General features: G+C 35.2%; 1 protein-coding gene across 3 annotated transcripts in view; it reads right to left on the bottom strand.

Moving 5' to 3' along the window:
* FANCL (FA complementation group L) overlaps positions 1 to 12,706 on the bottom strand; it is a 45,930-nt gene that overhangs the window by 704 nt on the left and 32,520 nt on the right. For all 3 annotated transcript variants that reach the window (XM_026676727.2, XM_087961184.1, XM_087961177.1), the window contains 6 exons: positions 11,240 to 11,390; positions 9,954 to 10,037; positions 5,905 to 5,950; positions 5,745 to 5,826; positions 607 to 723; positions 53 to 124 (listed from right to left, as the gene is read on the bottom strand). In XM_026676727.2, coding sequence (XP_026532512.1) covers positions 53 to 124; positions 607 to 723; positions 5,745 to 5,826; positions 5,905 to 5,950; positions 9,954 to 10,037; positions 11,240 to 11,390 — 552 coding nt within the window. The remainder of the gene's footprint in view (positions 1 to 52; positions 125 to 606; positions 724 to 5,744; positions 5,827 to 5,904; positions 5,951 to 9,953; positions 10,038 to 11,239; positions 11,391 to 12,706) is intronic.

Genomic DNA, 12,706 nt, shown 5'->3' on the forward strand with positions numbered 1-12,706 from the left:
ATGGTATTATTTTCAAATTTATTTGGAAGCATTTTTATTCATCTTTGCTTACCTTACTACAATACGGGCATTCACCAAATATGACATTAAAACTTTGTCGACTTGAAGGAAGCCCACGTAACCACTGGAGAATAAAACAAGGTGTTATTTGCTGCATTTGAAGATAGATGATGGCTATGAAAATGTTGCAAACAGGATAAGCATCTCTCCTATTCAAGGCTTTAAATCAAGAGTACATTCTGATCAAAGATAGTCTCTCTCTCAAACACACACAATCTCCCTAGGAGTGAAGTTGACTTCTTAAGAGAACCAATTCTGATAGTTTGGTTATACTTAGGGTTACATTTGTTTTAAAAACAATGCTAAGACTCATCTAAAAGTAGAATTTGCAGTAATTATTAGTTACTTAAAACACTGAGAGATAAAATAGCAAACAATGATGCATAACTGAGCAATAATATTCTACATCAGTAAATATCATTATTGTAAAAATCTACTAGTTCTCTACTAAGCAATTAGATTCCCCTTAGTTTTAACTTCGTATAGCTACTGCATGGAGTTAAATGCCTAGAACAAAGAAATATTGAATGCTTATGATAATCATACCTCATATAAACAAACTTGATGAAAAGATTGGCCACAATGAGAGTCATCACAAACCTGGTCTGGAATAGCCCCATCCAGACGATAAGCATAGCAAATGCCACAATCCATAGAGAAATCCTTAAAAATATAAAATATAACTATATTGATGAGGTGGTTGGGTTTAGTACATGCACTGCACCCAAATCAAAGTTCATCCAGGATTTATGAATAACACAAATAGCAGAAGTTATACAGCACACTAAAACAAACCAAATTACATGATGGCTCAACAGCATTTGTAAAGTTCATCAATTATGTCAAGTTGTAATACATGTTAACATTTTTTAAAAAAAAACCAGGCACTTTGACATTAATTTTATCAATTTTATATCGCACTGTACAGTATAACAAGAGTTTACTTTATGAAGCAAACTGGTTATAATTGTGTTTTCAAGTAGCTGTCTATGAATTTATATACATGAATTACACATATGCACGCAACCTGTTTACATCATCTATGGCTTATGGAATGTTTTGCTAGGAGTCCTACCTCTTGGCATAGCATTCATAACTAGACGTGCCTCTGCTGAATCTCTTCCTATCTAAAACTAATATTCAAATATGAGAGGGTCACCAAAATCTTCCAGTATCAAATGGGGAAGGATAATCAGTTATCCCCACCATTAAAAATGTTATGTGCAAATGGGGTTCTTCCTGAATGGGGAAAGCCCAGGGAGACTCCCCATCTAGCTGTGTCCATAAAAGAGGCAAACAAGCAGGAAAAAGCTTTGCAAAGCCAAAAGCAGCCCACATAGGGGAAACGATCCCAGCTATATTAGGGCTTAGTACTGCATCCCAATGCCAGAGAGGCTTCCAAACAAACCTCCGTGCTTGGCCAATGAAACCACATTTATGGACTGGGTCTTTGCCCCAACCAGATGGTCATCAAGAGATTGTTGATGTCCTTGGGAAAGCCATCCGCCTGCGTGCAAAGATGGCAGCTTCAGGACAAAGTTCCCCAAACCTTTCCACTATTTATTCTCCTTCCTCTCCCAGAAACCCATATTTCTTCAATAAAAAGGAGGAGGAGCAGAATTGTTGAGCTCCCCTCCCCCCAATTAACTTAAATCTCCAGGTCTGCTCTCCAATCTCATCCCATATAGCCACTTAGTTTGCTAAATTTAGTGCTTGCCTGGAAAGAGGGTGAAAAAAAAAAGTTATTTACACCTTGTTGATTCATTGCTAGACTGAAAAACAGAGGAAAGGAAGCAAACAAGCAAAAAAAACCTTTCTGCAAGTTGTCTTGAGCTGAAAAAAAAAGCTCAGCTCTAAAGAAAAAGCGGCTAAAGCAAGGTAGATAGTTGCCCTGGAAAATTCTTAAAAGGCAATTCTAATGATCACATGTGTAGCTGAAGGTCCCAGAATATGTTCAGAAATTATGAGGACACTATGCCTTACTTAGCTTGTATCGAAGTTTGATGATTGGAACTATTTACTTAGGAAATGCTAAGAAAAAGACCAAAAACGAAAAAAGCAAAAAACAGCCACTGGATATTGTTTGATTAATTCAAATAAACAACTATAAATAAACTTACTATAAAGTGTAAAAAGAGTAAATAAAATATATTTATAAAATTTATATTTTATAAATAAAAAAATCAAACAAGAATAAAATATTGAAAAAAAATGCAGGTAGAAATTATGTGTTTTTCTCCAGAGGGAATTAAATGATACCTCAATTGGTACTGAGAAATTGGAAGAAAATTGTAGTTATCTTGCTTTGGAATATTAAAATGGACTTTAGGAGAAAAGAACTATCTGGGCAAAGTGTGGAGAATAAGATCTTGGCAGAAATGATTTTTCCCTCAAGTCTTGAATCTGAGACAATCCAAGACAAATTGATAATTGGTAAATCCAGGAATGAGGGGTCTGCAAGAACAGAGGGCTGTTGTGAGTTAATTAAGATACTTTTTATTATGTTTGGAAGCCCACAGGGGAGGGTATTTTTAAGCAGTTTGGGTAACTTGTTGAGCAATTTTCCTAATGCTTATTATTGGCAACTCCAATATAGCAGTGTATTGGGGATACCAGCAAAAGAAGGGACCTTAAACTTGACTGTGATTAAGCTTTAGGGGACCTTTCTGGGAAAGGCCCTAAAGCTGGGAAAGGTAGAAGACGACAAAGACAACAACAACAACAAAGGATGACCAGCAGCAAGGCAGATCGTTACAGAAGCAATGAATGCACCATTGGACGATCTGAATAACTGGGTTGGAGATAAACTGTTATGGAGAAAATCATAAGGTCATTAAGAGTTGACAAAGATTGAAGGCAAATACTCAAAAGAAATTTCTGAACCATGGTGAGGAATTTTTCCCAAAAATGGATTTTAGATGAGAGAAACTATTGTGCCAGGCCCATTTTGTGCTGTATCTTATCTGATTCCAAAAGGATGCTTCAGAGTTTAGGGGTGTGAATGAAAGAGATGCCTGCAATCTTTTAAAGCAGTTACACCTTTTCCCAGAATCAAAGAAGTGGCCTGCCATAGTGACCAAACAATCCTACAAACACGGATCCTTTAAGGCAGGGGTCCCCAACCACCGGGCCGCGGACCGGTACCGGGCCGTGGAGCACTCTTTACCGGGCCGCAAAGAAAAAAAAATTTAAAAAAATGGCGGCTTTCTTCGCCTTCAGTGAATGCTGCTGGGATCGGGGATCAAGGACACAAATGAAAGAAGGGGAGGGAGGAAGCAACCGAAGCCTGTCCTGCTCTCTGGCTCAGCTCTCTCAGTCGCTTTCTCGCTCCTCCACCAGCCCAGGAAGAAACTGCTTCAAAGAAGCGGGGGCTTTTCCTGTCACCGCAGCTTCCCGAAGCGCCCGTTTCACCCCACCCGCCCGCCCGCCTGCCCGCCGCAGTTCAATCCACAGTGCTCCGTTCTGCCTGCCTGCCTGTCTGGTTGTTTGGGAGCAGCTTCGGCTGAGAATAATAACTATTCGCCTCTTTTTATCAGCCGAAGCTGCTCCGAAACGAAGAAGGCAGGCAGGCAGGCAGGTAGAACGGAGCACTGTGGATTGAACCGCGAGCGGGCGGGCGGGCGGGTGGGGGTGAACGGGCGCTCGGGAAGCTGTGGCGACAGGAAAGCCACCCCCGGCTTCTTGGGCTGCTGGAGGAGCGATAGAGTGACTGAGAGAGGAACGAGGCAGACACCTGAGGGAGGGAGACACCTGAGGGATGGGGCTGAGGGAGGCAGAGCCGAGGCGCTCCCTGACTTGGTGGTTTGCTGGCAGACGTTTTATTACCCGACTAGGTAACAACATCAGATGTTACCTAGTCAGGTAATGAAACGTCTGCAAGCAAACTACCAAACTCGGATTCTCTCCCCCCGGTCCTTGAAAAAATGTTTCTGCTTGAAACCGGTCCCTGGTACAAAAAAGGTTGGGGACCACTGCTTTAAGGAGCTGCAGCCTAGTATAATATTTTTTTCTACATGTACTCCAAATCAACTTTTTAATCTGATCTGAACCACCGCAGAGTTCTATTTTGTAAATACCTGGCATGCTTGCAAGAATCTAGATTGTATCCATTGGGAGAACGTTTGCTATAGAATGGAACCTTCAAGGCCATAATGTGAATGGAGTCAATAACGTACACCCCCACAATCCCTTGCACATGAAATAAAGATATATAATTGTTTTGACATAGAACAAAGTGAAAGAAAAGAAAATTTTCTTGGTGGAAAATAAAACTAAAGGGATTAAAGGAAGCATGCCTTATTGTGCATGCCTCACATGGGACCAAGCTCCTACCAGGAAATCCCATTAAGTTCTAGATTGTTCTGAATGGGCTCGTCGTATCCCATGTGAGATAATCACAGAGCTACAATGAAGCACTAGCCTTAAACTTAATTGGGTAAAATACACATTACTGTTTCTAATTAATTGTGTCTTTTAAAGCAAGTTTAAATGTTTTAATCAGTATTTATAAAACCTGTATATGGTAGCCACCATTTTAGATGAGACAGTGTTTTCCCTAAGATAGTAGATATATATGCATCACCAGAGGCCATCTAGAAATAAGTATTCTTTTTCCCCATCCAGTGTTTTATTTGCATGCAAATTTAACTTTTTGTATTCTTCTTTAATTAACTAAGATCTTTCAATCAGCTTATAGCTTTACGTTTTATCACTCACAGGATGATAAAAACAATGAGACCCAAGGCACGATATATGGACAAATATTGCCTTTATGATATTCTACTACAGATTTTCTATTAGTAGACTGAAGATAGGAAATCATAGCCTATAAAGATTCAAATGAAGCTTTGATTAATCTCAAGCAATTCCTTTCTCAACTGATCTTGATGTATACATCTTTTTATAGGAAAGGGCATTAGGTGATATGAAAGCTCTCAAATTACAGTGACCTACCAATGTGTTATTGCAGAGTGTCACATATAATATGTGCAAGATATTACAAATTCTTCATGAATAAACAACATCAAAAAATGATACTGAGATATTCCAAAATTGTATCTAGTCAGAGCATTTACAAACCCGACATTCTACGGGCAAGGAAGAAAACATATCTTTCCTGGTTTTATTATTATTATTGTCATTCACTGTGAGAAAATACAAAGAATAAATCTGAATAGGAGGCCAACTCCAATAATTAAGATCCACTTTACCGTTAGAAGTTTATGGATTTTTAGCATCCACAGGCCTTCCTATACAGCTGCCTAACATAAATAGATCATATTTTATTTAGCCTGTTCTCAGAATTTTCCAAAATAGGAAAGAATAAAATGGGCAGGTAGATGAATGGAAGAATGGGAACTTCTTTCTCTGATCTTAGTGTACTTACTGTACCTGAAACAGATTTTGTTCATATTTTTGTATTAAATGTATTACATTTAAAATTAAATACAAAACACTGTATATGTATTATTTGGTATCAATTAATACAAAAAAAACCACACGTACACACATCATTCAAAATCTCCTTGAAGGAATAGAGGGAGAATAGTACCCATGTACAAGTAGAAAATTTTGAATCATCTCTTTGAAAAATAGTTTCCAACTATTTTTTATTTTTTTTAAGTTTCATTTCCAACTATATAGTATTCAAACATGGTGAGCATAGAAAGTATAAGATAACTTACAGATTTTTCTAGAGCTTCTCGAGATGGGAAATCAACTTCTAAAATCTCTTTTAAATTTTTTAATAAACTATTTTCCGGGTTCCTAAAAAAGGAAGAAATACGATTATAATTATGTTAATTAAATTATGAATCAAACATATTTACAAGCAGATATACTTACCACATATGTATATTGCTATTCAGCTTGATTTTCAACGGATTTACCACTGAAAACAAATTATGCACAAGTTTATATTTTTCACAAGAAAACATTTTTCAGAATATAATCCATGAAGGAGTGATGGTTCTATAGTTCATAGCAATTAAGATAAGACATTTGCAATGGAAGGAATGCCCTGCATGTGTCCTCAAATTCAAACCAAAAAACTGCACCACTATGTAATTTTAATGCATATGTATCATGTATGTAACTTATATTCAATATTCATTTTTTTCAGTATCTCTACACAATGTTATACATGTGAGTATGAGAGTTGATTTGAATAAATTGTCTTCATTTTCAAGGGTTTGCTGCTGCTTGAATTAAATACCAGATTTCTGTTTCAGAATTATTTGGAGCTGAACTCATCAACATACACATAATGAAAATTTATATACAGAGACATGCACATCTGGCGTAGACTTGATAATGTGGCATTAAAATTTCTCAATTTAGATATTTGAATAAAAAATAATTGGATCAAATTTCTGAAGGAATGCTCCCAACTTTATAATACCATTATGAATTTTACCTCCATCTCAAAGAAAATTAGATAGTTTCAGAACATTTCTGCATGAACTTAAGTAGCTTTTTCAAAATTAATTTGGAAACTCCCAAATTCGTACAACTTGTCCCAGAGCTTCACTCAACCAGATTTGAATGGCTATTTTGCTTGAAGCTAAGTAACTTCTCCACATGAACTGGAAATTGTCATCTTTTTCAAGGGTATATTTTAGAGGAATGATTTGATCAAATCATCCCCCTGAAGTTTGCACAATCCCACGAAAGAAGCACCTCTGATCTTGATAAAACATCTAGGTAATTTAGTCTTCTCACTTCTGGGCACTTATTGCTGCCTTCACACAAGAACTGAATAATCAATTTGCTTTTGATCTGTCTAATGATAAGAGACAGACAGGAAAAGACAAATAGCCCTGCATTAAAACGGAGCTCAAGTCTTCTACAATTGGGAACAAGGGGCAAAAAGGAAAAATGGCCCCATTAGAATCATAAGAACTGTCCCTTGAGAAAAACGATTTCATGGATAAAGATTGAGAGTACTGTTTTGCATAGCTCACTTTTATTCCTATACATGTGTGTGCTTTAAAAAATTAGATTCTTGTGGTTCACTAATGTGCCAATTTACAAAGAATGCATTCACAGACCTCTCAACATTTATGATTTAATTAATCTGCATGAAATGATGCCAAGAATCACTTCTTGCTTAAAAATATGTTAAGTGCCTTCCTGGGTCATATAAATCATTTAATGATCTAAACAAGTAGCAGATCCTGAGTGGCCTATATTCTTCCCATTTTTGATGCAGACCCTACTAACATATTTAGGAGAAAAAAGTAGTTCAGAATACTTGGAAGGATTATGTGTTTGACTTGAACACACACTTTAAGTTTTGTTTTTTTAAACTTGGAGTGTGGGGAAAGAGAGAAAATAAACAAGAATTGAGACTGTGGAAGGTTTTGCACTTGTTTGGTTTTAATGCAAACTTGGTGTATATGTCTATAAGATGTAGCTCTATACAAGCAAAAAGCTATGTCTTTTCTCAGCAATGTTGTATTATAGCCTAAACATAGCTGATCATAAAACAGAAATTACAAAAATCAAATAATAAAAAATCACATTCCCAGAAAACAGAAAAATCAAAAATTTATTTCAGATTCCTGAAAATGGCATGCTTGAATGGCATGGCAATTTTCTTCTGCCAGCAAACAGCTGATTTTAATGTCAAAGCTGGTTCTTTGGAGGCATGCCCTCCAGATTCAAATGGAGGAACTAGGAATGACCCAAGACAACTCTTGGGGGACTGGGTACCCATCTGGGAAGAGGAATCTTGATGGTTGTAATTCTCAATAGGAGCAGCTGTAAGGTCTTTTTCTTTCAGCTGTTTGTTTTTTTTAAGCGCACCTCAATTTTACTTGCACATTTGAAGTTTTCTTTTTCTTTCTGACTTACGTCCTCAACTGTTAATTGAACTGGTTGAATGCTGATTTATTCTACAACCCCTTGCTGGATTAAACATGAACTTTTTGCATCTTTTTATTGCTTTATTTTGCAGTTGTGAATCACTTTCACTTTTGCCATATGAAAATCAACAGTGAGAGGGGTTTCCCCTGGGTAGTGAAAGTGATCTGATTTGATTTACATTTGCATAAGATTTTAACTACAAGGGTTTTGTATTTTATTAGTTTTTAAAAGCTATGGTCTTATTTCTTTCAACTTCTGTTGGGAACTCTTTTTTAATTCACTTTTTAGTGTAGAAATATCTCATTTTTTCTGTGATCATTTTGTTATGATATATCTACTCTTTTCCTTAAGAGGAACTATTTTATGTTTTGCTGTGAAAGTTCACTTATGAGAGAGTTTTGGACTATATTAAAATGCAAACAAAAAAATAAGGATTTTGAATATTACATATCATATATTCCTTACAACGGCCATAAAAAGATATAAAAGAAAGATGAGAGCCAGATCAATTTAATGATAAAGCCCTCTGGGAAGCCTTTGGAAAAAATGCTTTCTAACTTACAAGCTCTACTTGAAAATTTGGAAAAAAAGGTTTGATAAATTAATAACACTTTTAAATCAATCCAATGGCACTAGATACAAGCAAAATTAGTTAAACCAGGCTTACAATTGGATGAATTGGAATATACTTTGTTGCTGGCAGATTTGAAGGGAAAGAAGTCTGCTCTGAAAATTGCAGGCTGGTTAGAGAAAGGCATGAATTCAAAAGATCTAGAGATGGCAGAATTGATGAGTGGTGAATTGGACTTTATTAAGAAGTTTAATGGAGATTGGGGAATGATCTTATTATATTGAATCAGAAAGCAATTGACAAGAGATGCTGCATTTCAACTTGTAGGAAAATTCTTTGAACAACAAATGCTATGGCGTGCCTGTGAGGTTCTCAATTATCCAGGTCGTAATTGTCTCAAAGGTGCTTTTTTCCTCAAAAGGCAACTGGATTGTTTTTTCCTTGAGGAAGAAGAAAATTCTCTTGGATGAGAAGCAAAATGTTTTCTTCTTTCTCATGGAAAAAACAATCCAGTTGCTTTTTGAAGAAAAAAGTACCGCTGAGACAAATGCTGTGGAAATATTTAAAACAGAGATTTATGACTTTGGGGGATGAGATGCAATTGTTGGGAAAGATTCCAATTAAAACTTTTAAGGAAAAGTTTTATTATTAAAAATCAATCACGGACATTTTATGCTAGATGGATTAGAGATTATTGCAGTGGTCCAGGGTAGATCAGAAGCCACTGTGTACTTTCTGCGAGTTAAATAAAATAATAAATTTGAAGGCTTTGAAGTTTAACTTTGTTTTTGAGTTTACCTCTTAACTATTTTTCTTTATATAATACAGAGATGCCACATCAAATTGGTAGGGTAAACAGAGGTGCTGAAGTTCATAACATTGTGGGACTGCTTTGCGGGTAGGGGATTATTATTGCTGAAATATATCAGTATAGTATACAACTTGGGGGGGGGGGGAGAATATATGTTTGTTTTTTAGGCACATTTTCCTTGTCTTGTTTAATTTTGCTTTGTTTTTTCCTTTTGCTTGAAGTTTGTATTTTAACTTTGTGAATAAAAATTTTAAAAAATCATCAAGAAAAGTGGACATAGGAATTAAGCATAGTGGTGTCATCTACTTCCTTCCAGTCATAATTATATTCCCAATGCTGTCCTGAAGTTCTGCTATTACTGTGGCATGAGAAAGTGATGTATAATACTCTACAAAACATGTTCTGCACATGACATGTCTGCTATTTTGCAGTTAAATGCATCCAAAACAGTTTAAATTGCTTTATATATTGAATGTTTAATGATTTTCTGAACAATAGTTTTAGAAGAATTATGTTAAGTGATGTTATTATGTATTGCTTGTCTGAAACAAATATATTCAGTATACCATACATAGGGATTAACTTATACTAGCGTAAAATATTAGACATTGCAACAGAAAATCTTTGAAAGAGAAGCCATCCTACCATGGTCAGCTCCAAGAAAGTAACACTCAGGAAGCATGGTGGGGTGTCTGGGATCTATCTCGATATTAAGTGAAATGTTGCTTCCTGAAACAGACAGATATACTCATTAAAGTATATAACTATCCAGTCTATTTTTTTTTAAAGGCATTAATCTTAATTGTACAAATGTTGTACACAGTATTCCAAAACTACAACAATTCCACCTTTGAATTCAAAATATTTATCTACCACTTGTAAATCTGAATGTGAAAGTGACTAGATTTTAGTACCTTAGTATGTAACAAGTCCAGATTGACTTGCTCTTTCTACCTACTTCATCCTTTTTATTTCTTAATATTTAACAGATAACAGATAATCAGAGTTGGAAGGGACCTTGTAGGTCATCTAGTCCAACCCCCTGCCCAAGCAGGGGACCTTACACCATTTCTGACAAATGGCAGTCCAATCTCTTCTTGAAAGTCCCAAGTGATGGCGCTCCCACAACTTCTGAGGGCAAGGTGTTCCATTGGTTGATGGTTCTCACTGTCAGAAAGTTTATCCTTATTTCTAGGTTAAACCTCTCCTTGTTAAGTTTCCATCCATTGTTCCTTATCTGGCCATAGGTGCTTTAGAAAATAGCTTGACCCCTTCCTCTCTGTGGCAGCCCCTCAAATATTAGAACACTAAATTTGAAGTCATTTATCAATTAGATCAACTAGACATATTTCAGTACATTTGAAATGTATGTTATTTATAAAAATACAGTAATTTAATATAGTAAGTTCAAGTATTTACAAAAAGAACATGTGGTGGCTATATTAGGAAACCTTTCCTTCTGTGCTATAAAAGCTGATCTGAAAAAGTAGCAGGTATGGTATATATGTGTCTTCCAAAATGAAATGTTTGCTGAAAAAAGTAGTCATACCTTAGTTTCAGTCGACTAGAAGGGATAAAACTTGTCCAAGCAATGCAGGAGTGGGCAGTTGTTTGATAGGATGACTACTTTCTTTAATGTTTTTATTTTTTAAAAAAAGACTCATCCCACAAAAAAGTGGAATATAAACCAGCTGGAAGTTATGACCCACAGTTTGAGAAACTCTATAAAAGGTTGTTATTACTATTAGGATACTATTACTAACAATACATAAAACATAATACCAGGGAGAATGAGAGGTTTCTTCCTCAGTGAAATAATAATCTAAATTTTGAAATATTATGTCTAACAGAAGAAAAAAGCTCCTTTTGATCATATGACTATGATCCTTTAACCACTAAAGTCCCCATGCAGTTGTCTTTTTTATTCTTACCAATTGCAATCCTTCGCCTTGTGGAGCTCCTTGTGGGTCTCTCTGGCTCAAGGACCCAGGTCTTCTCATCAATTTCATCTAGAACATCCCAAAACTCCTTCAGTGATTCTAATGCTGCCAAGAACTGACTGTGAATGCTCAGTAAAGAACTCTAGTATGGAAGGAAATTGTAAGAAATATTATAAGTGGCCTTTAACAAAGCAATACAGAAGTACTGTTTATTAACTATTTCAACTTTTCAAAATCTAGCACATAATGATAAAACATATCAATTACAATTATACATAATGCATACATGTATAATTATATATGTATATTACAATTAATCTTTCAGTCCCTTTTGAAAAATATTCACTTTTTAAACCTCTTTTAAAATATTTCTACTTTTTTACATTTAAACTTAAAACTATTCAGTGTACAATCATGTAACAAATATATTTATTTGTATTTAATGAAGAATCCATGTGAATTAATAAGGAAGTAACTTACAGTTTATTTTTCCAAAGCACCTGAAAATCATTCACATGCAAAATTCCAAGCAATTTAAAAATGCTAAAACAACTAAAAAAATATACTGCAAATCCAGTATGTCTCTATTTAAATGTCTTCTAACAATTATTGGGGCCTATTTTTTCTATTTTTTCCTTATTAAATCTAACACATTTCTAAATAAAGAGATTCTGAAATCCAGGATTAACAGGGGGAAATTGTATAGCATGCACATCTCCAAACAGAGAACACCAAACTTTCCCCCCCAGTTAGAGCAGAAAGAAGCCTAGTGTTTAGCAGCGGGATGTGTTGAAGAAGCAAGCAAAAATTATACTTTTATGAGGAATATACAAACATAGATCTTTTCATCCATTCTCTTCAAAATGTCAAAAAATAAGTTGTGGATGGTTTAAAAGTTACTCGGGTGAGTTTTAAGGATTTTACACACTTGAAAAATATTTTTAAAAGGACAGAGCTTGAGAAAGAACATGTTGGATTTATTGTCCCTGCTGTTATTAAATTATATTAAAGTGAGAAAGCACTTAAGCAGAAAAGTGTGAATACTGCCAATCTCAAAATGTAACGCTTATTATCTTTAAAAGCATTTTGTTACTTTTATAATACCTGAAGTGATATAATAGTGTCAGTCACTTAACCAGATCTTACAGCATAATATCTTCATCTTAAGTACTATTATTTCCAGTATTTTAATAATTTTCACACTGTCTTGGAATGTGATCTTTTGTGCTCTGATGACACTTAAATTAATAGCATAATTTTCTGGTACTTGCAACAGTTGCTTTCCATTTTGATTTTTTACATTTCCCTACCTCATGTACAGACAAATCTTTTTAATAGCCATTTTATCTTTTTCTTTAGGGAATTCAAAGGATTTTTTAGTAAAAATAAAGAGACACCAAGGGATTAGAATTTTGAAATCCAATTAATTTTAATACTAATTGCAATTTTTCAGTGATG

The sequence above is a fragment of the Notechis scutatus genome, chromosome 1, assembly GCF_049901735.1.
Source record: "Notechis scutatus isolate UNSWTSFEM ecotype Mainland chromosome 1, rNotScu1.2, whole genome shotgun sequence".
Lineage (NCBI taxonomy): Eukaryota > Metazoa > Chordata > Lepidosauria > Squamata > Elapidae > Notechis > Notechis scutatus.